This window comes from Ambystoma mexicanum, chromosome 10, assembly GCF_040938575.1.
Source record: "Ambystoma mexicanum isolate Mex_15411 chromosome 10, UKY_AmexF1_1, whole genome shotgun sequence".
NCBI classification, from domain to species: Eukaryota; Metazoa; Chordata; class Amphibia; order Caudata; family Ambystomatidae; genus Ambystoma; species Ambystoma mexicanum.
The window spans coordinates 1,178,459,525-1,178,485,300 of NC_090932.1; the positions used below are offsets into that span (position 1 = coordinate 1,178,459,525).

The following is a 25,776-nucleotide window of genomic DNA, read 5'->3' on the forward strand; positions in this document are numbered from 1 at the left end:
TACAAGAGAAGGGTAAGAAAAAAGCAGAGATTAGGAGACTTGAGGAAGCAAAGTTAGTTCTGAAAAAATTGACGAAATTTGCTATAGAATGAGCAGTATTGACGATCGGTGAAAAAGTGGCTGCACTAGAGTTACAGCTTACACAGGCAAGCAATGTAGGGTACCCAGTAGATCAGAGCCGGTACAATTTATGGCCATGTGGTAGAGGGAATGGACCTATAGCATGAGGTAGCAGATTTCAAAACCCTCAAGGGGGAGGAGGATTTAATGGAGGACAACCACAGCAATGCTGGAATTGTGGGAGAAGGGGATACATGGCCTGCACATGTAGGTGGAGAGGGGGCATGCAGCAGAACTGGCAAGCTCCAAGAGGGGGGATGGGCTATTTTCCACAGTATAGTATAGAATCAACTGAATATTATGGCCAAGATTACACACAGTAACAGACATATGCACTACAAATGCAGCAAACGCAAGCGATTGCTCTGCAATCACAGTTGCCACAAGTGCAACCACAGCAAGCGCCCATACAAACACAGCAAGTACAGACCCAGAATACACTCTGCCACAACAGGCAATGATGCCACAATGGAATGCGAATACAGGAGCCCCAAAAACACCTACACCCAGGATAGGGAGTGCAACAGTGGTAGGAGGAAATCCTTTTATGCATGCTGTGAGAAACCAAAGGGTGTCTCACCTGCTAGTCCTCAGGGACTTGTCATCTAGGTGGCCAGGACACGGCCAGTGGCTCTGGAAACAGTTCCTGATGGTGGGTCAGTGTGGAAGGATCACCTGGGTGAGGGGAATTCGGGGAATGGGGGTGGGGCAACCGATGGTGAGACGTGGTATTCCCCACTTTTTTTGTTCATCTACTCCATTCTATTTTGTAGGATTTTCCGAAGTTGCAACCCCCCCACCTTTTTACACAAACACTGGGCCGAGGAAGAGGGTGACAGAGTAACCAGACTAACTCTCTCACATCCTACTGGATATGTCCCGTTAATCGGGTCAGGCACTTTACACTAAGTGAATACACCTGATACCAGTTAGCTCTCCTTACACGAATAAAAAGCAACACCTAAAGACACACTCTGAGCAAGGCGGAACACAAGTACGAGTAGAACCTCTGGGACTAAGGCACACCTAATGGAGTAAAGCAACTGACCAAGGGACGAGAACAGCGGGCCGAAAACTCCAAGGGTTCCCTAGTGGAGGTTGTTGCCTCCGACAAACCACAAAAGACACGTGGAGAAAGCCAAATTCCACAAGTGAAGATTGCATTGTGTTTCATGGACGCCAGCGACGCTCCCGGTGAACGGCAAAGTTGGGGAGGCGAGGCCAAGCCTGTGGTACTAACCATGACTCATGAATTGGAAATAGCAAAAGAAGAAAGAAGCGCACACAGCCGGTTAGTTGGCAAGCGACCTGAGAAACCAGTGTCTGTTAAAGTGAAAGTAGCAACATTATATTACAAGTGAAGGCAGCACACTTGTGGATGGAACGCGAAGAAAGGCAGACCTGTGAATGAACTTTGAAGTAAAAGGCAGCTGTAAGATCAGCGATACTAAGTAATGAAGTGGTCTGGTGAAAGGAAGTAGCCCATTCGAAAGTCTCAGAGAAAGGTACATTGTTTGAAGCTATAAAGTAAACAAACAGCAAAAAGTGAATTAAGCGAGACTAAGCGTGAATTTTGAGTCAAAGTGGTCCTGCAGTGGTCCATAAAGAGAGAGCCACTCACATTTAAAAGTCTTCGACATCTGAGAGGGGTCCGAGTTCGATTGAGGGAGACCCGAAGTACAATCCACTTGAGGAAGGGAGCCCCCTTGCAAGTTTGTGTTGAACTGTGACGTTAGAGGTCTGAGCCCGACAGAGGGGGACCTACCTGAAAAGTGTGTGCTGTAAGGTCTGAGCCTGCAGAGGGGGACCTTTGTGAACTTTACATTGGAACAAAATTTAAGTCAAGAAAGAGACTTTAACGTGGAAGGCCAGGCGGGCCTCAATCCATGGTTTGGAACTGCTTAAGAGTGTTAGAAACCAAGCCAGATTGTGTCATCCTGCCTGCAAGGGCAGCCTTACTCCGTGAGGTTTAACCTGAGGCGGAGGGCTGGTTCTTTTGAACACTGATTTTTCCTTTGCATACATTTCTCCTTTTACACTTTTTGTCAAGAGATAGGGCAGGCATTAGGTTTTGTTTGCATAGGCCATTTTGATTTGACGGACTCCACTAGGACTGTTTTGTTAATCGTTTGATGGTTGAGACTACTCCCATCTTAGTTATAGGGCAAAGTAAGAGTTTCTTCAGCGACTACATTTTGAATAAAGGTTTTACAAATTGTGTCCATTGTATCAGTGTCATACTTGTGATGCCATGCCTTCCATACATATGGTGTCTGGGGTGGGATCTGACTCAATTGATAAAAAATGAGAACTCATGCTAGTAATTGTCACCCCACCAGAAGGAGAGAGTAGGATGATTGAAGTCCTTGATTCTGATCGAATATCCACTATTATGGAGACCTTATTCTCCCAACTTCAAATCCCAGTTAGCCAACAGGATTTGTTTTTCAAAACCCTGCTGATGTCCCGACTGCTCCACGCTCTAGTCACCTGGCCAACCTCTGAACTTGGGCCCAGGATCCTGCATGTCCAGTTGCACCTCGCACTGCCTCTTGGCTCCCCCAGAACTTGTGGTCTGTATCTGCAACCCTACAGTCCCTTCTCTCTGCACTTATGAGCCACCTGTTGGCTGCACTTCTGATTTACCTGCACTGAGCCATCCACTGGCTGCATTTTTGAGTTATCTGCACACCCCCTCAGCACTTCTCCCCTTCCACTTCCCTGCACTTGCGTGATCTGAATGACACAAGGCCTAATAATATCACTGTTTTTCCTCCCTCTGTTTCCCCCTGCTTGTCTTGTCGCGCCTAGAAACACTTGTGTACAGGTGCGTTATGAATGCCATATCATATCATCTATCAGGTAATATTAGACACTCTACCGATAGCCCATTATCACACACAACAGTGGGACCAAAAGGTCTTAAAAATAAGACCCTCCCATATATTTATGAGACCTAGCGCCTTAAATCCACCTTTTCCCGAACCTTTTGTTTTTGGTGTCCAACCGCCTTCATCGAAGTTAAGTTCGGAAGAGTCTGATGACTTTGAAACTTTCTCTGAAGAGGTTGGGACCCTGAGTCTGAAAGCCTGACAGAGGGAACTGTGAGAAACCTGGTCTCTCCCTGACTAGTCCCCGGGGATGTGTCATCCAGGTGGCCAGGACACGGCCATTGCTATTGGATCAAGTTCCTGGGGGTGGACCAGTGCAGGAGGATCACCTGGATGGGGGGTGCTCGGGAGTGAAAGTGGGACACCGATGGGTGAGACACGGTATTCCCCTTCTTATAACACCTTTTCCCCACCCTACCACGTAGGATACTCAGAAACTCTACCCCGACCCTCTTTCCCGACACAAACATTTTCTCACAACATGAAAGACAACAGAGTAGCACCAGAGCTATTTCCCTGAAATGTCCCAACACAAGGGTCAGGCAATTGACCAGAATCACACACACCTGACGGCCCTTTGCCTTCCCCACAGGGATAAAAGGTGGAGCACGAGAGCACTTTCAGGGAAAAAAAGGAATACTTTTTGTAGTTTTCAGCTTCCTTCTTCCAGTGGCTTGCACCTGGTAACTAACTCTTTTTTTTAGTGAACAAGGTTGATTTGCACATGCAAAGTGCAATACTTGCAAACTGTGCTTGGGGCATTTGCGATTGTCTGCAAATTGGCATCCATGTGCAATTAATGTGTGCCCGCGTGGACAAACTGCGCCCATTCATTTTTCACCGGCAAATATTTTTTTGTGAATTGGCCTCACTGTGGAAACATTATTTGCATAAAACAGCACTTTGATGTTTGTGGTTGCACGGTTGCAGACACGGATACATGATATGCATTTGGAGAGCCATGTGGCTGCAACACAACCTACCTGCAAACAAACAGGAAAACCGGGTGTGTAAGCAATTGCAAACTGCCAGCTCTTCAAGTTTCTCCTTCCCCTGTCAATAGACATTTTACTACACACTGCTCTCACGGACCAGAAATCAATATTCAAGCAGGATCGCTTGCGGAGGTGCAAGGCACACAGAAACTGCTTAATGAAATACAGTAAGGCATATATTATCATGTAATTGCACTTGCAGAAAGACACAAATGGACAAAAACTTAGATTTACAGTGTGCGCAGGTAGCAGACAAGCAGGATAGGGCGGCAGCAGTTACATCATCAGCCTTTAATCAGGTCTAAGGGAGAGGATATGTACCAGGGGTCAAAGTTGTAAGTTCTTCTGGTGATAAGAAGAGAGGTGATCAGTCCCATCTGAATCACAGTAGTGTGTCCACAGAGGTCAACCACGCCTGCGTGTTAGTGCTTCATTTGTAAAGAAATAAGTGCATGGGGCCAAATATTTTATTTCATGCCTGTAACTCTACGGGTGGGCAGTTCCCCACCATTGTTGCCACCACCCACAGCTGCTCCCCACAGTGTCGATACATTTAGGGTTAAACTACAGCTCACACCTGCTTATTGGGATTGATGGATGCTGGCCTATCACCACTTCATAATCAAACTGAGTGTAAGACAATAAGTACCGGGACTCAAAAATAAGTGCCAGGGCTGAGCCCTGCCAAATACCCCCACAAATTAAGCAATGTAGTTGGTGCATGACATTATTACAATATTGAGCAATAAAAGCAGAGTATTTCGATAGCGTTTTGGTGCAGGAAGAATCATTAAATAAGCGCTGAATAAAAACATAACATCATTAACTGTAGCCAACGAATCATAGGCTGATCTAAAGTGCTCTCACTCTCTCTCTGTCTCCAACTGTCTTACTCTATGTCTCTGTCGCTCTTCCTCTATACCAGCATGCTTGCAAGAGCCACCCAAGTCATTGCTGGTAGTAGAGTAACCAGAGAAAAAGCATTATGAACGGGTCCTAAATCCGGTATTAAAGTGTCTTATGTGTGTACCCTTTGAACCTTTACACTTGTGTTCTTTAAGGTTGTTAACCTTTAATACCATTCTCTTGGTAGTCCTAACTTCAGCCCGTAGAGTGAGTGAGTTGCAGGCACTTTCATCCACGCCACCCTTTACTATCTTACATAACGATAGGGTTGTTCTGAGGCTTAAGCCTTCATTCTTACCCAAATCATTTCTGACTTTCACGTAGGACAGAAAATAGTTTTACCTTCTTTCTATCCCAGCCTCTTCCTGGCAAGGAGGAGAGATTATACAGGTTGGGTCCTCTCAGAGCGTTTAAGCTTTTATACATCTAGGCTGTCAAAACTTTGCATTGATGATCAGCTTTTCATTGACTGGATGTTCCTCCCACATATTCCTCATCGCCCTCCCAACCTACCGCACAGTAGAATTTCCCATGCTATTACAGCTTTCATTCCTTCAAGGCTGAGTACGGTCATTCCCATGGTTATGCGGGTATTTATACTGTAAAGAAAAAACAGAACTGTAGCCAATGGTTGCTGCACGTGCTATATATGCCTTCAATTACATCATCCTCAAAACAGAGGCCCACGAGGGACATTGAGTCGATGCCATCATGCACATCGCCCTCTGCCGAAAATGTTTTCACAAGCAGCCAAAGCTGGATATCGAATATCAAAGATGAGGAATACGTGGGAGAACACAATCCATTCGAAATATGGATACAATTAGAATCTGAGACTGGCTAGAGTGAGCAGAGCAATGTTCTCTCAAACAAACATAATAATACATTGACTATCTTATTGCACTGTAAAGTGCTGTGTGCAGCATTGGGTGGGTCCTGAAGTCGCAAAATAATTTAAGCATGATTCTACCAAAAACCATGAGATGGTGGCTTGCTCCCGGGTTGGAAAGAACAGAGGAATGTAATCTGACTGTGCACTAATCCGCTGCAGTCAAGTATTGAAAAGGTTATAAACTCTTAGGAATACAACACAATTATTTTCCAGAATGGTAATATTGTAATAAAGTTATCCCATTTTTGTGACACTTGCACCAAACATGTCAGAATGCATTTAATCCATCTCTACGTTCCGATACTAGCACAGTGCCCGCTAAACTTCCTGCAGCTCACTGTTCCATTTGAAGATGGCAGATCGATTTGCATCAAAGGAAGCAAACATTGGCAAAACAACACTTTTCGCTTTTCTTAAGGCAAATATATTACCTCATTCATATATTTTTCACATTACAACATATCCAAATCGCAAATTGTATAGACATATTTGCAATATAATCCATAACATGTTGTCATTAGTTTTTACTTCGTATACACAAATGATAAAAAACACAGTCACCTTCTACTAGCAATTACATTAGTTAACCAGTATTTCAGGCAAAACTATTAGCTTTACCAATGTGTGTTATTTGCAAGTCACAGGGCGGAGCCAAGATGGCAGCTTGTTTGGATGTTTCTCTGCAAGTTCCCTCCCAGCCGGTTAACAAAACAATATTAATCAGCCACATCAGATTCTACTATAATGAAAAAGGGCCGACTCGATCGGCCCTGAAGGACACCGGGACATTCCTACAAAATAATTCTGGTACATTTTCACCAAAAGTAGCTGTGTTGCCATGGTATGACCTGGTCCTGAAAGATGGCGCCGAAAGAAGGCTAGTTGCTTGTTCAGCCATGGTTGGGCTAAACGAATTGCGGTACATCCCTAGGATGCTCCTGAGGGTATCCCGTGAATGCCAGACTCTGTAGACCACTTGACAGGTTGTTGTTGCTAGCAGGTGGGGCCTCGACACACCACAGGTTGCTTGGCTCAATGCAGAAAACTCTGTAGGCTTGAGCACAAGTAAGAGTGAGACAGAAAGACCTGGGATGCTGGATGAGAGACTAAGCCTATGAGTGCGAGCTGTCCTACTCACACATAGAACACAATCTCAGTAAGATACGGATGCAGCGTATGGGTATATCACAAATTCACTGCATCAAGAGTGTGGACATTTTTCCTTTGTTTTCTAGAAGGAAAGTTTGTACTGTGAAACAGAAGAATAATTGCTGAGAGCTGCCTCTTGGGGTTGCTTCTTTGGATGTGGGCAACCCTTAACATTGCAGTAGCCCCCTGAAACCATCTATAACCATTATCATAGGGAATAAGACTGATACCCCACTTCATTGACACTTGGAAACATGACTGAGGCCTTGGAGCTATGACCGGATCCCCATACAACTAAAACAGAGGAACAGATGGCCTTCTCTAGGGAGGGCCTAACAAGAAACCTGCAGGGCCTAAGGAAAAACATCAAACAAGATGTTATGGCACTCAAAGATGAGATGAGGAAATAATTAGAGGGGCTGCTTTATGAGATCCAATTAATGGATGCAAGAGTATATGTCACAGAGCAAGAGGTTACTGAATTGTTTAAGACGTTTCCTAAACTTCAAGCAGAAATGTTGGCACTCCAGACAAGAGCTACCCAATTACTGTTTGAATGTGAGGACCTGCAAAATAGATCTTGTATGAGCAATCTTCACAGGAAATATTTATGGGAGAGCATCTACCTTCCTTTATGCTGAGCATTCTATTCGCTTGTATGCTCCCAGTGGCTAAAGCTGTAACTTGAATTTATTGGGAACACAGAGATGGGTCCAAATTAGTCGCAACTAAGGACTGTCCCCAGTAAAATGTACAATGTTACAACAGCCTTCCCCTGTCACATTATACACAGGTCTGCTTTTGCATTTCAAGATAAGTGATTGTGAGGGTTTAACAATTTGCACAATTTTCTATGAATATAATTAATTCTCTGTGTTAATTAAGTTTTTTACAAACATACCAATTATGACTATACTCACCCTGGCATGCAAGATACTACATTCACAACCGTGGTATGGCGCTCAGCTGGTCCTATTTGCAGAAAGAAAAAATCTTAGCAGTGAAAAGTGCATATCGACTTCAAAGGCAGTAATTTCCAGCTTTCTCAGGATATCTCATCCTGTATCCTGCTGAAGAGGAATTCAAGGAGTTAAAGATGTTGAACTGGAACTTACCAAAAGATTTTTGTTTGACTAGATGGTGGGGGAAACTTGATGAATTTACATTGGGCTAAGACCTTTCCGGGATTAAGGAGTGTTTTCACTTGTGACAGTAGAGCACAGCAGGCTACCCATTGAAGGTATTGCTACATTTAGTGGATAGTAAGCTGTGTTACATTGTGAAGGCACCAGCCAAACTTGTACCCTGGGTGTCAAGGCTGTGTGCATGTCTAAATTAAATATTGTGAGCATAAACTAAGCAGGAGCAGGGTGGAGATTTTGCCCTTGTATAGATAAGCCATCAGGTGCAGAACACATTTCACAATGAGCACCGTGGAAATTAACATGGCTAGACAGCACCTCCTATCCAAATAGTTTATTAGAGGGGAATGGGCAGAACAAAAACATGAAGCCTGGCAATCTAGAATGATGCATGAGTTGACCCCTATAAATATGGATGTGTGGCAGGACAGTGGCCTGTTACATCAAGCCCTGACAGAGTTTTATATGACACAGAACAACAAAGATGAGCAAATTGAAATGGTTCAGCTTACTGCGTATATGTACTTCCACATGATAGTTATGGAAGAAAGATACCAGGAGAGTGTAGCCGCTGTGAAAAATCAATCTGAGCTTTTAGATCAACCATAAAATGAGTTAAGGCAGGTAGAGTAGAAAGTGCTTACAGAGCCAAATTATTGAGTTAGAATTAGGTGACGTCATTCAGCAGCTAAAGGATGAGTTGGCAGCACAGCAACAAATTAATTCAGAGCGAGAGTCACAAGTCACTGCACTGAAAGAGGAGTGCCAAGAAGGGGTTGAGAACCTCAAAGAGAGTCTGCTAAAATGGAATCAACAAGTGACGCACAATAGGCTCTGTTTAGAGGATGGGTGCTTTTCAAAATCAGATTAAAAAGTTGAAAGAGGAGAATAACCAGTTGAGTATTAAAGAGGTCCATTTCCAAGAGGAATCTGACCAAGCGTGCCGGAAGTTGAGCGCTATGTAACAGCAGAGAGATAACCTCAGTGAACAGAATTGCACACTGTATCAGGAAAAAGACGCCTTATGCCAGGAAGTGCGCCAGTTGAAGGCAGACCTGGAGAAAGGCTAGTCATGTTTTCAGGAACTGACTGACGTAAAAGTAGGGAATGAAAAATATATGGGACATATAAGACAGATAGAATGTGACCTAGAGCAGACAATACAGACCTAAAATGTGCAGAGTGAGGAGATTAGTCTCCTACAAAAGAAATGGTCTGAGTATTCCCAGACAATACAAGATGCACAGAAAGAAAATGAGGCCCTTCGGGAGGAGAACAGGGGACTCCAATGCCAAGTAGTAGCACAAGGTAAGGTCATAGAAGCCAGTCAAGCCCTGGTAGCAGAGTACAAAGCTGAAGTTTCTGCATACTCCTAAGAAAAAGGGCCTGAGAAAGATAAATTAGAGAGATTAGAAAAAGAACGGGCTAGGTTCAATCAGGGCTTGAGGAACCCCGAACTGTTAGGGGATGGAACGGAAACCTCTAATAAGGGTGTGATGTCCTCTGTACCAGGCGACTCAAGCCAATTCACCACCTGGCATGCACAAGGCACTGCTAACTTCATGCCAATGAGTTCACCAGAACAAGGGAATATGAGGCAGTTGGACTTAAGTAGGCCTATCATTACTGAGCTGGAAGGCCAGCCCCTATCAGAGATTGATGGGCATGCATCCCTGCTTGGGTTCAAAAATATTTTGGCAAGTGTATCTGACCAGGAGGACTCATATGAAGAGAAGATCAGGCAGTTAGACTGGCAGAGACATTAGCTACACACGGACCATCTGGTCCACTTTGCAGATAAAGAAGAGTCTAAGTTTAGGCTCCAAAAGAGCATCCTGAAAACCTCCACCCGTTCAGGGAGGTGGGGTGAGTTCTCCACCAACCCTGGGAGAAGGGAGGAGTCAGATGAGTACTCCCTTGTGTGAACGAGGGAGTCCAAGGGAAGTGGCCCAGGGAGCCCACAATACAACAGGTTAGAAGAGAATAGGCCCCGTCATTATGGGACAGACTACCAGTCTCAGACAATCAGAGAGCACCTAGAGGTCAGGGACGGGACCACAAATAGCAGCAGCTCTGAGTCTGAGGGCAAAGGAAAAAGAAGGCTGCCAAACAAAAGAGCACTCTGCTAAGAGACCCATGACTCTGCGTGAATGAAGAAGCCTTCTTGGACTGACTAATTACAGTAGAAAGTTCCTAGAAGACTACTCAGAGGTCACAAGACCCCTGGTCCATTTACCAAAGGCTGGGGTCTAGTGGGAGTGCGGTCCAGAGCAAGCCGAGGTAGTGAAACAACTGAAGAGAAGCCTCTCACAAGAGCCTTGTTTATCTTACCCCATCAAAAACAAGGAGTTCTTCTTGGAGACGGGGTTCTCAAATATTGCTTAACCGCGTTACTATACCAGAAGCATGACAAGGTCATCTCCTATGCGAGCAATACTTTGTCCTCTCTGGAGGAACCATTCAACAATTGTGAGAAGGCACTCCTGGCAACGGTGTGGGCATTGAAATATTACCACCCGTTTATCCAGGGGGAGCACATCATCGTCAAGACTCCTCACCAGCCTTTGCAATATCTTCAAAGCTACAGAATCCGGGCGGGGAATGTGAGTAATTCCAGAATTACATCCTGGATTCTGTCCATGCAAGGCTTTCCTGCTGAGGTCAGATATGGCCAAAACAACAAGAGTCCCCTCTCTCAAGGCTTGACTGACTTACATGATTGTGCTTGAGAAAACTGTCGCGAGGACGAAAGTCTAAAAATACAAGACAACATGGAGGCATACCTGACTTCCCCACACAAAGTCTATGAGGAAGACACGTGCCAGGGGATGCCCACAGTTTATGTGGACGGGTGCTCCTACCATATTGATAACAATGGGGAAAAGGAACTGGTGGCTGCCGTTTGGAATGCCTGGGTGAATGAGGCCACGGAGCCATCCGCTGGGTACAAGATCGGTCCACGAAGTAGTCAGGTGGCGGAGTTGATGGCAGTTCATCAGGGCATCCTCACTGCCGTGCAAAACTGACACCCCAAACTGGTCATAATCACTGATTCAGATTATGTCTGGAACGGGTTCGTGGAGCACCTGATAAATTGGAAAACCAGAGGCATGCTGTGTGCAAATAACAAACCACTCAAGCATGGCAAACTAATACAATCCATTGACGATCTGGTCACCTCTAATGAGATGACCATCTACTAGAAGAAGATCAGGGGTCATTCGAGAATAGAGACACCAGATAAAACCCGAAATGACATGGCTAATCAGTTGGCCGAAACCGGAGCCATCCATGGGGATCTCATTGAGATTGAGTCCCTGTTGGGGGAAAACCAGATCACTGCTGTCACCAGGTCGCAAACACTTTCCCAAAATGAACTCTCAACTGCCCAGTGGAGTAAGGAGACCCCAGATGCTGATTTGATCATGGCACAATAAGGGGATCCGATTATTGGGAAATGTTATCAACACATTAAAGACCCCGTGAGTTTTCCTCTGACCGACACCGATTACATCGGGTAAGAGGATTTCCGGGTGTTGATGAAGTTTCCCAAATATTCTGAATCCAAGATGGTTTGTTGGTACAGCGATCCATCTCTGGATGCGACCAGTGGGTGATGCCTCCCTCATTCCGAAGCCTGATGTTAAGTCACATCCACGAAGCAGCCACAGCCGGTCATCGGGGGTTTCATACTACATTGGAAATCTTGCGAGAGGTCGCATACTGGCCACACATACTTGAAGGGGTGTCTTGTGTGTGCGCAATTTCAGCCAAGTTCTCTCACATACCGAGCTCCACTCTAGAAAAGAGGGATGACACTGCATTGGTCAGATTTACAAGTACATTTCATTGGGCCTGTGATTCGCTCCTCTAGAGAAAACAAGTACAAGTTAATGGTAACATGCTTGTTTGCTAAATGGGTAGAATGTCTCCCGGCCCCAAATTGCAAGCAGAAACAGAAGCTGCCCTGATGATAAACCACTTCTTTTCGTGTTTCGGCCTGCCCCAAAGGATTGAGTGGGACAGAGGAAGTCACTTCACCAGCAAGGTGATGCCAAAGATTGGGACATACTTGGGGTAAAGAGAAAACTCCATATTGCCTAACACCCAGCCTCTAGTGGGTGAGTTGAGAGGTACAATAAAACAATTGTGGGCATTCTCAAGACGTTTGTGGCGGACTCAGGGCCTAGTTGGGACATCTGACTATCGCTTGTCCTGATGGCCATCAGGTCTACACCATCTTCTGAGACAAAAATGTCTCCATTCAAGCTAATGACTGGATGAAAAATGGTGCTACCTCACCATCTGCTCTCTAAATGCAAGAACAGACCTTGACCAACACGTCCACGACACATGAATATATTGAGAAACTGAGAAAACACCTTCAGCAAGCTTTTGCGTATGCTCAACGGAATCTGGAAAAATTGACAGAGGAGATGAAAACCCACTACAATTTAAAGACCACTAAAAAAATATCAAGTAGGAGATAGACCAAGGAGCAGAGATTCCTTCCCTTCTGGCGCGGCCCCTTTAAAATTTTAGATAAAATCTCACCTGTTGACAATAAGATCCGCATTCCTAAAGGAGAACAAATGGCAGAGAAATGGGTGCACATCAATCAGTTGAAGTGCGGTCATCCCAGGCAGAACTTGCGACTGATTGAACAACCCAGTGAGGGTAGAGCCCAGGAATCCTACGAAGAGTAAAGGTAAGGAACTGGAACATGGATGAAAAAAATCATATTTACAGGGAGTAGAACAATTATTCTTATTTTGGAAAGGTTATGAAAATGAAAAATATAAGGAACAAATGTGTGTGAAATATATATATATATATGTAGAAAAAACAAATGTGCGCTTGCCATGTGTATTTTGTATGTGTCTCTCCTGCTGTTTTGTTATCTATTTTCACTTCCCTACCTGGAAAAAAGGTATTCAATGAAATACTTAATCTCTCTGTTCTTCTTGGCAGATCAATTAACGCCTTGCCTCTACAAGCCAGAGCGGACCCACCGGAAGGGGAGAGGGCCATGACCCACCACCTAACGGAAAAACCAAAAACCAACGAGAGTCGAGTCAGAGCAGTGCACCACTCCACCAGGACCAGGAATAGAGCAGATGCGCCTTGAAGGAGAATCCTGGAATGCATCCAGGAGCAGGCACACTCTAAATGAGATCCCTGTGACGAACCCAGGCCATCATAAAATGAACACCCCACTCTCTCTCCTAGCTCTTCTCTCTGAATAAAATTCCCAAAGAGCGAAGAGGGTGAGATTAGTGGGGTGAAATAGCCCTGACTGCTATAACTACAGACCGGAGTCAGTGGGTGGACATGCCCCTCAGTAAAAGCCCTGCGTTGGAGTAACATGCAAAATGAGGCCCTTGCCAAACAAAAAGGAGTGAATTTAGGCATCACAGCTTGGAGATGCCTACAAATTGTCATTGCCCTACCTAAGGGAAAAACATGAGAAAACAGTTGAAAAAGGTCTGAGAAAGCTGAAGCTGTATTGTCAAAAACTGCAGCATCCAGCATGTGTATACAAATTACCAGATTGTATGCAAGCCTGCACAGCAGAATGGAGCTTTTCACTTTGACAAGAAATAACTGCATGCATAGTCCGATTTTCCTTTTATATTAAAGACATGCTCCTAAAAATGTGTGAAAGATATGTAATAAAGGAACTTAAGTTTGTCCATCATGAGCCCGTCACAAGAGGAAACAAGAATTCTCAGCATCTACAAGGAGATGGGAAATTGCAGCAGAATGAAAGGTTTCACAGCCAAAACTGACCCCAGGGATATTGCAATTGTGTCTTCAAAAGCAACACTTTAAGTATTCAAATGTAAAGCCAAAGCCTTTAAATATATTATGTTGCCCTTCTGTAATCACTGTCTGCAGCAAAAAGTACTGTTGCAAGAGTTTACCTGTTCGGATTGTGTGCATGTGCTAAGGTTGGTTAAAAGTAAAGTGCTAATCAGCAGAGATAGGCCTCAAAACTAGTTTCAATTCCCAACTATGGATCCCCCAAGATTGGAACTGGGTTGCCAAGCTCTTTTGCCAGGGGGATGAGTTGAGGAATTCCATGCCTCTCAAGTTTTATGGCTAAAACCACTCAGGCCATCATACACCTGGTCATTTAGCCTTTGAATCTAGGGGCTACTCTAAACAAAAGCCTCCCTCTTGACGTAAAAGCCCAAAAACAAAATCCCAAAAGAGGGGGTCAGAATAATGAGGGGTTTGACAGCCATTGCACACAATGAAAGATGTGCCATTTAGGCAATAATTTGGGAAATATTAATCATACACTATTTATGTTTGAATTTATGAAAAGCTGTTAGTGAGCTGCTTCTGGTGAGACCAAAATGATTTTTGTGACACCTACACAACACAGGTTATTTTGGAAAATATTATGGGGCATTATTTCTGGTGTGACTGAGAAATATGAAAAATGGAGGAAACATGAAAAAGGTGATCATTATTCTGCCCACTGTGCGCCAGATATTTCATGAATATAGTTGGGGAGTAAATGAGGAAAAACCGCAATTCTGCCATAGAATACCCTACAAACTTCTAGGTAGGATCATTTGATTCACAAAACAATATAGTGTCTAAAATGCAGAGATATGATCCAAATGTGATGAGAAAGGGCATTTGTCATGCAGTGGGATTTCCATGTGCAAAATCTAGACCCAGCCAACTGTCCCAGTCATATGATGGATGAGGTATCGTCTCCTGGCGTCTCAAAACACTCCCCCATGCTCTGGATCTATTGGCCGGCAGATGGGAGGGAACCTCTGAAAATGGTCCAATCCATTCTGGGAGAAAGATGACACATCAGTGATGTCATTTGGCTTATAAATAGGTCACTCCGCCTCAAATGAGGACCCTCCTTCCAAAACCTGAGGTGTGCAGCTGCTAAAAATTGGAACCATCCTTGCAGAGTGAGGCCCAGATCTTGCAGTGAAGCCTGGAGCTGGAGTAAGCTGACTTGGGACCCTTTGGTGGACAGAGAGAATCCTTGACTGACACCTGGCTGTCCCAGCAGTGAGGCCCTGATGCTTCCTGGTTCTGCAGGCAGCCTGCTCTAGTAAGCATAGACATCCCCAGCAATAGCTTAAACAAGCCCTATCTTCTTTTGCACTACCCTATAGATTCCCGATGAAAAAATCCCCTATCTTATTTGTTTGTGAAAGTCAGTCTTGTGAGTCATTATAAGTATAAAATATATCCCAAGAAGTCATTTCATTAAGAGCTGAAAAACCAATTCTTGCATGTGTTAAATGGTGTTTTAAAAAACGAATTCCCGTTTGCATCTGTCATATTAAACCCAAACAGTTGTTCCTATTGTGAGTAATCTCTTTGCCCACAACAGACCTGTTGGTTGCACATGTCAATTTAATTGAAAACGGATTTTCCTATGTGAATTCCCCATTGCCTAAAGCCTGTCTGTCCTTTGCAGCCTTGGAAAAACGGGAGTCTTTTACATTTTCGTTACTCTGATAATGTTGCTTCCTCTTTTAAAAAATTGTTTTTCCAAATCTATTCATCTTCCCCTACCATCTTTCGATCGCAGATTTCGAATTGCATTCCCTTTTCATTTTTCTGCCATTCTCAGCCTTAGAAAAAAGAGTGTGATTTATATTTTCGTTTCTCTGAAGATTTCTCTTATCCTTTTAAAACCGTTTTTTCCTGGTCTATCCCTCTTCCCCCACTGTCTTCTGATAACAGGTTTACAATTGCTTTCCCTTTTATTTTTCATATGTTTCATGTATAAAAATCGAGATTCCTATTGTGTGCTGACTAGTTTGTTTTGAAGCCCTATTTGTCTCTTAAAAGCAAGCAGATTTAAGTGCCCTTGTGTGCTGTCCCATAGCAGTTGCCCTCATAAAGTAAAAACTAATTTACCTGGTGTAGAAACCGAATTGTCCCATCCATTGCTGTTCCCATATTGTGTCTGCAAACCCCATTTAAAATCCGCTTTTAACCTGGTGAAATCATCAACAATCTTTTGTGTGCGCATGCACTTTCTGGTGGCATTCATTTCATGCTCTGAATTGGTGATCGTAGTGGTGAAATCAGTAAAGTATATACCTGTGCCATACATGTTTCATTTGTCTTAGTGTGCCCTTTGACTAAGAATAATCTGGGGTTTGTATTGCTGCCCCCTGGTGGCCATTGTAACTGTTTATTTAATCTGCCATTCAAATCATAAATAAATAAAATATTAATTGACAACACTCCAGCCTGGTCCCTGGTCTATTGTGACAAGGGGTGCTGGTGGAGGTTGGGTGCGAGACAGGTTGCAGGCATCCTTAAAAAGAATCTTAGTTGTAATAAAAAAAGCGTTACATTGTGTGCCGCGATTATTGTAGGGGAAAGAGATCTCTGACTTGATTGTGCAGTACAATATATTGTGACTGTCTTCGAATGACATATTGAGGCTCTGCGCTTGCACTTTAGGTCTGAAGTTGGTCGCCTTCATATCGAGGCTCTGTGCCTGCACTTCAGGTCTGAAGTTGGTCGCCTTCATGCATTATTGGCCCCTAAGGACCGCTCCATGAGCCATCTGCCTGACTCGGACTGTGCGGCCTCCACCGCTGAGTGAATCATATAGTCATGTGTTGCTTCTCTGTCTGTATTGATGGCCCCTCTTTGTCTGGAATTCAGCTGGAAGGTACTCCACTAACCTGGGCCTCTTGTGCCACTATTTCATGTCATCTCTCGCTGTCATGGGGAGGACACCATCCAAAAAGAAAAGGATGTGGAAGCCAAAACATTCCTGTCTACATCTTGGAGTTCCCTGCCTTCTTTGTGAGGTGGGGTGTATTGATGCAGGGTTCAGTGTTTCTTCTTGGCGGCCACAGTGATGACTGAGAAAGGTTTTATGAGGCCTTGTATTTCTTTTCCAGCTTAGTCGTAGTGGAGGAAGTGGTAAATGGATTGGCCAGGATCTTCTCTTCTGCTTCCTCTAGAAAGGGTGTGGCAGTCTCCCTTATCTTGTCTCTGTGTTCGTAGAGCACTTACTTCTTTTCTGCACAAGATTCTTGGTGATCAAATATTATTGTTGCAATGGAAGGAAGCAATGTCTGGCAGTGAAGGAATTCCAGCGGAGTCACGCCTCTCCTGCTTCTGAACAACGCATTCCTTCCATTTGTCAGTATCTTGTTGAGGTGAGCCTTGGGGGATTCCCCCCACCCTCCTCTTCAGCCTCGTCCGACAACGTGTTCAGCCCTGTATGTGGTCTGTAGGTCAGGGAGAGAAATAAAGGTGCCCTTATGGACTGTGGAAGAGAGAGCGATGCTCATTTGCCTTCGTTGCAGTGAAGCGCTTCTCCGTCCCTGAGATGGGGAGATGTTTCTGTGACTCCTAGTTACTGTATCAACAAGGGTTGAGTATCTGCTGAGGGCAAGTGCCACGGAGCGATGTGCTCTTTGGGCACAGACTGCAGCCTGTCTTCTCCTATGTCAGAGAATTCCACTTGTAAAACTAGTCTGGAGGTTTAATCATTTCTAGAAGGGGGACAGGTTAACATCAGCCACCGAGAGCTGTGGCACTGATAGGGTGTGTTTAACAATGAGCTCTACTCATCACTGCTCTGCAGAGACTGGTCAACAGTTCGAGGATGTACTACTGTTTTCCTTGTGAATGGCGCAGTAGTCATGAATGAACGCCATTAGACATTGATTTTCTTCCTGTCTATGCATTTCCCCTCAACTGTTTAGTCATGAACGAGGGTTCCTTCATGAACGAGGAAGTAGTCGTGGACAGGGGTATTTAGAAATAGCCATGTGTAAGGTTTTTGTTGCATATTGCGGGTTAACCCATGGACGTTACTCTCCTCCATCGATGGTCTTGGATGAGGCCTCTCATGGACGAGGACTTCAATCGGGTTATCCGATGACTGAACATCGCCCATCGACCGGTCATGGAGGAGGGCTTTCATGGACGAGGGCTCCCAGAAGTAGTTGTGGGTGAGGGATTTTCCATAGGCAGCCGTGGAAACTTCTGATGTTCACAAACCAGATATGTTTTTGGGAGCACAGACGTTTGGGGCACAGTCAAAATGGGCAATATAGAGAGGCTGCAACCAAAATAGGAAAAAGGCGTAATCTCGGGGATTAGGAGCCAGACGGTAACTGTCACGATTTATTAATAAAGGCATGTGTTGATTATCACATTTGTATGTATGACTTCCAAGCTCTATTTATTGAATAGTTAGTGGAATGATGTGTCCTTTCTTGTAGAAATTGTATTGCAATACAACATTTACGGCCTTAGTAAGGCTCGAGTAAACAAGCCTATCACGTGGCATTTGTTGGCAGCTCTTTCATGCCACTAAGAAGATAATTTGAGATAAACGAGAATGTATTAATTCATTGTTATGTAAAAATTGAAAACAATTAAAACATTAAATGGGCATGGATCTTGACTTCAACACTTTACCCTTTCACTTGTTTGTTGGACCGGGGGTTGTTTGCAGGAAGCCCACACACCTGCACTTTTGCACTTTTGCCTTCTCCTTTAGGACAACGTTTCAATTGATTATGTAGTAAAACGGTGGTGGAAATCAATGTTCAGCTGTTTGGGTGCTTAAATAAGGGGTTCAAATGTTACTTTAGCACACCGACTTATAAAAAAGAAAATACCCTGACCTTGCTGTAAAGTACCCAATCAAGCATGCAGGAAGAGGTAAATGCCACAGCAGATTCCTCTGCTTGAAAAAGCCTGCTGCCTGCATAATGGCTTCTGAGTTAGCTATGCTTTTTATACATGCACCTCACAAATGCAACCTCTGACATCTTTCTGCACCTCACCGGCACAGCTGCGTCTGACCATTGGCAGCGCCGCACTTTCACAGGTGTGTGTCACCTTCATGGCTCCCTGTGTATGACAATTGCTTACACTGCACATATGCAGCTGCATACATAGGTCCAGCTCTGCATTCGACAAGATCAGTCGTGACAAGTTGTGGAGTGTGCTCATTTCCATAAATTGCCCAGGTGCTTTGGTGGACATGCTGGAGAGGTTACATCTCTCAATGGTGGCCTGCATGTGGATTGGCGTATATGGACATTACATCACACAAGATGGGTATCCCCTAAACCATGGAACTGGGGAGCAACAATATGACAAAAAAACCCCAAGGGGGGAGAGTTCACATGGAAGAGTACTATATTAATTTAAGTACCCAATTATAGGAATAGAGGTGGAAAAGAAAAGTGGCCCAATCATAACAGATTCATATTTTCATATTTTAATAATCATCACAAAACATTATAAAATTGCGTAATATATAAACAACATAACAACAATAAAATAGATGAATTAATGTTAGTATAAAATACTTGTCAAATCTAATACATTAAACCATTCAATCGCAATTTAATTATCTCATATTTTTGAATTTAATTCGAATAATAAAGATGCTGTTGAAAAGAAAATTACTGCCAATGGAATAAAGTACTAAGTGCAAAAGAGTAATGAGTGCCTAATCAAGATAAAGCATCACTGTCTCATATTTTTGAATTTCATTTGAATAATAAAGATGCTGTCAATGGAATAAAGTGCTAAGTGCAAAAAGGTGCTAAGTGCCTAATTTAGCACTCTTTTGCACTTAGCACTTTATTCCATTGGCAGTAATTTTCTTTTCAACAGCATCTTTATTATTCGAATGAAATTCAAAAATATGAGATAATTAAATTGCGATTGAATGGTTTAATGTATTAGATTTGACAAGTATTTTATACTAACATTAATTCATCTATTTTATTGTTGTTATGTTGTTTATATATTACGCAATTTTATAATGTTTTGTGATGATTATTAAAATATGAAAATATGAATCTGTTATGATTGGGCCACTTTTCTTTTCCACCTCTATTCCTATAATTGGGTACTTAAATTAATATAGTACTCTTCCATGTGAACTCTCCCCCCCTTGGGTTTTTTTTGTTGTATATGGACATTACACCACATTTTTCCAGGTGGGTCCCAGGCTGAGACAGGACTTTGTATTGGGCCCTCTGCTCTTGTATCTATAGTATGACCATTTACTGAAATCTACGCTTGACATACCTAGCCTGGGTAATAGACATCTGCCATTACTTGCTTATGCAGATGATACAGTCTTATTAGCCTGTACCCCTAGAGGCCTAGAGTGCCTTTTTGAGGATTACTCTCAATTTATTGACTCTGACCTGAAAATATATGCCCAGAAATTGGCTGATATGGTCTGCCACAGGTGGAAGCGTCCTCTGAAATTCTCGCCAATATTTAGCAAGGGTGAGCTAATCCCTAGAGTGGCCAATTTTGATTATCTGGGGGTCAGATTCTCATCGTATTTTGGGGCTGAAGAGCATGTTGATAAGCAGACAATAAGATCTAAACAGGCTATTGGTGGGGTTGCTAGAGCTGTGAGCATGTTTAAAACAAAGCAAAAGTTTATAATGGCAAAGCCACCTCTGTTGCTGGGTATGGTATGGAGTTGTGAGTTTATGGCAGCATTGAGTGCATTTAGGTGGTGGAGAACACCTTTTTAAGAGAATATTGGGGCTTCCTAGGTTAGTCACAGATTTTGCAGTGCACCAGGAACTGGGGGGCTGGTTCTTATGAGCCTGCTTTGCATTATTTGTTCTGGGCGGACTCAGTTTATGTGGGGTGGGCACTTTTGTCCTTTTTACAGTGTTTATTGTCTCAGGACATTTTGTGTAAGGTTTGTTTGAACCTGAGTATCTTGGAAATGTTTGTAGGGTTTGTAGGGTTCTAATGTTGTTAGTATTTTTATTATTTTTAATTATGACTATAATATTGTTTATTGTTTATTATTGTTGTTATTTTTATGCTATGTTTTGCTATGTTTTGTAGTATTAAAATAAATCAAAATACAAAGATAAACACAGAAATTACATCACATGGTGTGACATCCATCTTTGATAGTCTAGAGCAACAGGGGAAGTTACTAGAGGCGCATAACTGAGCTGCCTTTGAATGGACACAATTATCAACATGAATAAAGCTACACTAGTCTGTTAAAATGATTTTTGTTTTTTGGAAAAGAATAACTGTAAAGTGAATCACTTCTACAGACTCAAAATATTAAGTTAAGTCACAGCCAGCGAAACTTATGTGTCCAAAGTCATACACTTATAGCTGGGATTTGGGCATGGTGTACAAATTAGGCTCTTGACTGACCACATATCATTTCAGCTCTTGTTGTAAAAATATATAATAAATCAACATGATGACATATATAATAAATCAACATGGTGACATATATATAAATATCCGTATAGAAATATGTTATGCAAAAACATATGTTGCTTTATAGTCTCCATTTTGGATGGGAGTGTCCAGGAACCAAATTCAACCAAATAAATTAGGTTTAAAAGGGGGGGGGATTTTGTGATTTTGTTTAACTGTCTTGGGAAAAGACACTGATTTCAGTGGTCAGTGGTCAGCTGGAGCTGTATACGTTCATTCCGATGCAAAAGCCCCCATGTTCTTCTTTTTCTCACCTGTAATGATCAACTCCTTGTGCCTGCCCACACCTCACCTGCACAGCTTATGTTAAGGACAGGATTACATTGAACACCCTCTACAAGAATATCGAAGAGTGGATGAACAATAATTGGATGTGCCTTAACAGCAACAAGAATGACTTAATGGTATTTGGATTCACCCAGGCGCGCGCTAAACTGACATCTGACTACAAGGCATTTCAAATCAAGGAATCTTGCATCGAAGTAGTTGTGATGGTTAAAACACTTGGCATAACGCTGGAAGCTACACTTAATGCAGATGCTCAAGCTATGTATGTCAGCAAAAACTGCAACTACTACATTAGACTCCTCAAAGCAATCAGACCCCTTCTCAATGAAAAGAATTGCGCCACTATTGCCAGAGCCACCATTTTATCGCGTTTGGACTATGGTAACGCACTCCTTGCTGGTGCCAGCAAGCAAAGCTGACACAAGTACCAACGGATTCAAAATCAGGCGATAAGAGTTATCAAACAAAAATCAAGGAGAGATCACATTAGAAAAGCTAGAAGCAACCTACATTGGTTGAAAATGGAAGACTGCGTACAATTCAAGTCCTTGTGTCTAACCCATAAATGCCTTTATGGAAAAGCACCTGCCTACCTTAAGACCAAACTTACACCCTACAACCCAACCAGAACATTAAGATCTGAAGCCAAGGGTTTGATAACAACTCCTAAATTAAAAAAAGAACTAGGTCTGGAAAGAGCCTTCCCCACCCGTGCGGCAGCTTTCTGGAACAAACTACCAACATGTCTCAGACTGGAAACTAATCTATACTCATTCCGCAAAAAACTTAAAACCATGCTCTTTAAGTAATCCTAGATAAGATTCTCCATCTACTGCTGCCTTAATCCCTCTTTGCACTGAATCGTCCCGTCTACTGTTTTTGTTTTCTATCGTCTGTCCTTGTCTTCACGTGTGCGCCCCGATGCTTGCGAGCAGTTCGGCGCAATACAAATAAACAAATAAAAAATAAAATAATACAGCTCTATGTGCCTGGTCAATACCTGCCCCTTTTTTGCATAGCTGCGCTTGTGACCATTGCCTGCAACAGCTCACTGTGTCAGTCTATCTAAAGTACCCACACAGCAATTTTATGTGCAGGTATCATGAACACCCTCTGCCTTCTATCTGCACCTCGCATGCACAACCCGCCGCATCCACCCAATCGCATGCACCTATGAACAACTACTACGGTTTGCCCCCCCCCCCCTCCCACGGTAGATGCAGAGCTGCGTGTGCCTCTCCCCGTGCACCGGAAATGCAGCCCCGTGTCTAATCCTTGCTCATAAAATACACACATGGCTGAACATCTCTGCATCTGTCACATGCGCAGCTACTGTCCTGCATGTCATCGCCACAGCGTGCTGTGTCTACTCATCTTTGCGCGTCACATAGACGGCTCCATCGACCCCTCCCTTTCTGGCACAGCGCTTATGTGTGTGCCCCCGCCTCACACGTGCAGGAAGCCCATCTAGTCTCTTCTCTGCGCATGCATTGCACCGTCTCCTGTTACTAGCTCAGCTCTCTGTGCCTGGTCGTTCCCAGTCCCTTCCATGTGCACAGAGGCTGGGCGGGTGCACACACACCGTCCTATTATGAACCCTCCTCACTGTGTCAACAGATGCACGGGAAAGTCTGTATCAGGCCTCTGCAAACTGTGACTCTCCAGATGTTTTGAACAATGACTCCCATGATCCCTCACCAATGACTACGGTGGCTGGGGCTGATGGTAGTTGTAGTCCAAAACATATGGAGGGCCAAAGGTTGCAGGCCCATGGTCTATTGCAATCACAGATCTCTGTGTCTGACCGACCGCCCTGCCCCAGGTCTGTTGCTATCAGAGCTCCCCGTGACCGACCGAACCCCCATCCCCATGCACAAGGAGCCCACCACAAGCTCAGTCCGCCTGCAGCTCAGATGCGCAGGGCGAACACAGCTCTGGCGTGCAGTCAAAGAGGTTCATGCATCTTAAGGGCCTCGTATTCAGCCTCGACCTCCCTTGGGCTCTCATTGAGACCCCACTGTGTAAGAAGACATGTGGGAAGCTGCCTCGCCGAGAGTGTTGCTCTGGGACGCTTCGAGGCCTTCTGTAATTTGCACCGAATAGAAGTCGGAAACACTACCTTGCCAGGTGATGGAGAGAGGCACTGCTTTCTGATAAGGCAGGCAGAGGTGGCCGATGAAGTTTAGACACATTGTCTTCCTCTCGGGGATGCCAAGCAGGGCGATTTGCCAACCACACACCGATCCTTCCCCGGCTGGCACCGGACAGGCTCCTCCCCGCCTCACAGGATGCTTCGCGGGTAGGTCTCAGGCCCCGACCCTAGTACCGCACCGTGTTCCGCAACACCCCGGCTGCTCCTTGTGCAGGAGCAGGTCTTCTTCCAGAACTGTCCATGGGTGCCTTGGTCACCTTCTTCCACGCCACAAGCCCGCCACTGCCTCACTGGCTCCTTCCCCTCATCACATGCCCCTGTCGAGGTGCGCGGAGAACATGCTACTTCCCCGGCGGCTCACACAGCTCTTTCCCGGGCAGCCAACAGGGGTCTCCCTCCGGCAACGGCTCCTTCACAGAGCTCCTGCCCGACGGCTCACAGCTCCTGCTTTCCGGCCGTTTAGAGCCACTTCGCCGGCAGCTCCCTCGCCGTCCACTGTGGTGGGGTTCCTTCCCGGCCGTTCAGCTCCCCCCCCCCCCCAGAGGTCCCTCCCGGCAGCTCACCGGACGCCGTCGCCCGCTGCCCAGGGCCACTTCACCGCGGCACAGATAACTCGCTCCCCGGCAGCTCAGGGCTCCGTGCCCGGCGCAGAGGCTCCTTCCCCGGCGGCACTGCTCATGCTCTCGCAAACTGCTGAGTCCGCAGACCCCCGTCAGCACCGACGGGTGGCTTCTCAAACTGCAGCATTAACGCTCTTCTTTTACACAACATTGGCCCTGGGAAAATGGCATCAGAGAGTCAAGCGCAATACGAAGCACCCCCTTAAAAGTGCCAAAAAGTACTGCTCTCAATAGCCACCCAGCGGAGCGCTCAGCATGAAGAGGGGAGAGTACACGCACACCAGGACGGGCTCTCGTCGCGCTTTACACTCCTTGGGGAATCTCACAACAGGCCGTTCCAATGCTTTCCCGCCCCCCGAGCTGAATTCATAAACAGACAATACAACATTCTTCCCCCCCTCATGCCTTCAGGTTTCTATAAAGAGTAAGGCGATTCCTCCAGTGGCTGCGAGAAGACCCTTCCGAGCGCAGAGTGCACAACTCTCGAGCACACATGCCATATGAACCCCAGCCTTACAGGCAGCGCCCGTTCGAAAACACAGCTGTGTGGGCTTAAACCCGACCCTCCCGGGTGCACCCACAACAATACAAAAGACGCCCATCTGGTACTCACACGCAGCGAGGCTGGTACTGGCAGTTACAGCACTCGGTATCACTGGCCCATAGCATGGCAGTCGCAGGCAGGCATCTTAGCACTGACAGGCAGAGCACCTTGAACGGCAGGGATTCTGCTCCTCACTGGTAAAACTCTCCGCACTCACAGGTAGCAGCAATCCGGCGCCGCTGCCTGCCTCGTCTCGCAATACCCCCATAAGACTCAAAGCGGCTCAGACCGCTCTCTCAGCTCAATAGGGCCCCCCTCAGTTGGCACCTTATATTTCTAGATATGTTTTCTCGTGTTCTATGTAGCCCGGTTAGTCCTGCCCCGAGCGTTAGACATGCCCTGCTTGGAAAACGCAAGCACACCGATGACGTCACTCCTCACGCAGCCCAGTACACGCCCAGCCATAGAGGTGCTCGCATGCCACCGCTCCCATATAACATTAGACACACCGTGAAACGATGTCTCTTTTATCCCACCATGCAGCCTTCCCAAAAAATGCTGGAACCGGTACAAGCATATAAACAATATCCAGTCCTAAAATATGTGGGCAAATGGCTGGATAGTGGTAGAGGGAAAAAAAACACCTTTCGGACATGCAAAGTTAAAAAGGTGCGATGTTTGTACATTTAAGGACACGTTCAGCTGCAGGACCCGGGACAGCTCCCAAAGAGATGCATGTAGCCTCTCCCAGTGCAGTGAGGTCTAGCCCTGGCCAGCTCTCAGCACGTTGTATTCTTTACACTGATTCCGATCAGGA

At 44.9% G+C, this 25,776-nt stretch overlaps 1 protein-coding gene across 2 annotated transcripts in view; it reads right to left on the minus strand.

The window, feature by feature from the left end:
- Positions 1-25,309, minus strand: part of OSBP2 (oxysterol binding protein 2) — a 2,072,116-nt gene extending 2,046,807 nt beyond the window's left edge. The window contains exon 1 of one of the 2 annotated variants that reach the window (XM_069619135.1): positions 23,763-24,275. In XM_069619135.1, coding sequence (XP_069475236.1) covers positions 23,763-23,835 — 73 coding nt within the window. In that variant the 5' untranslated portion in view covers positions 23,836-24,275. Of the gene's footprint in view, positions 1-23,762; positions 24,276-25,028 lie in introns of those variants that run through there. The other variant, XM_069619138.1, reaches the window with a different exon arrangement.
- Between the last annotated feature and the right edge of the window lie 467 nt (positions 25,310-25,776).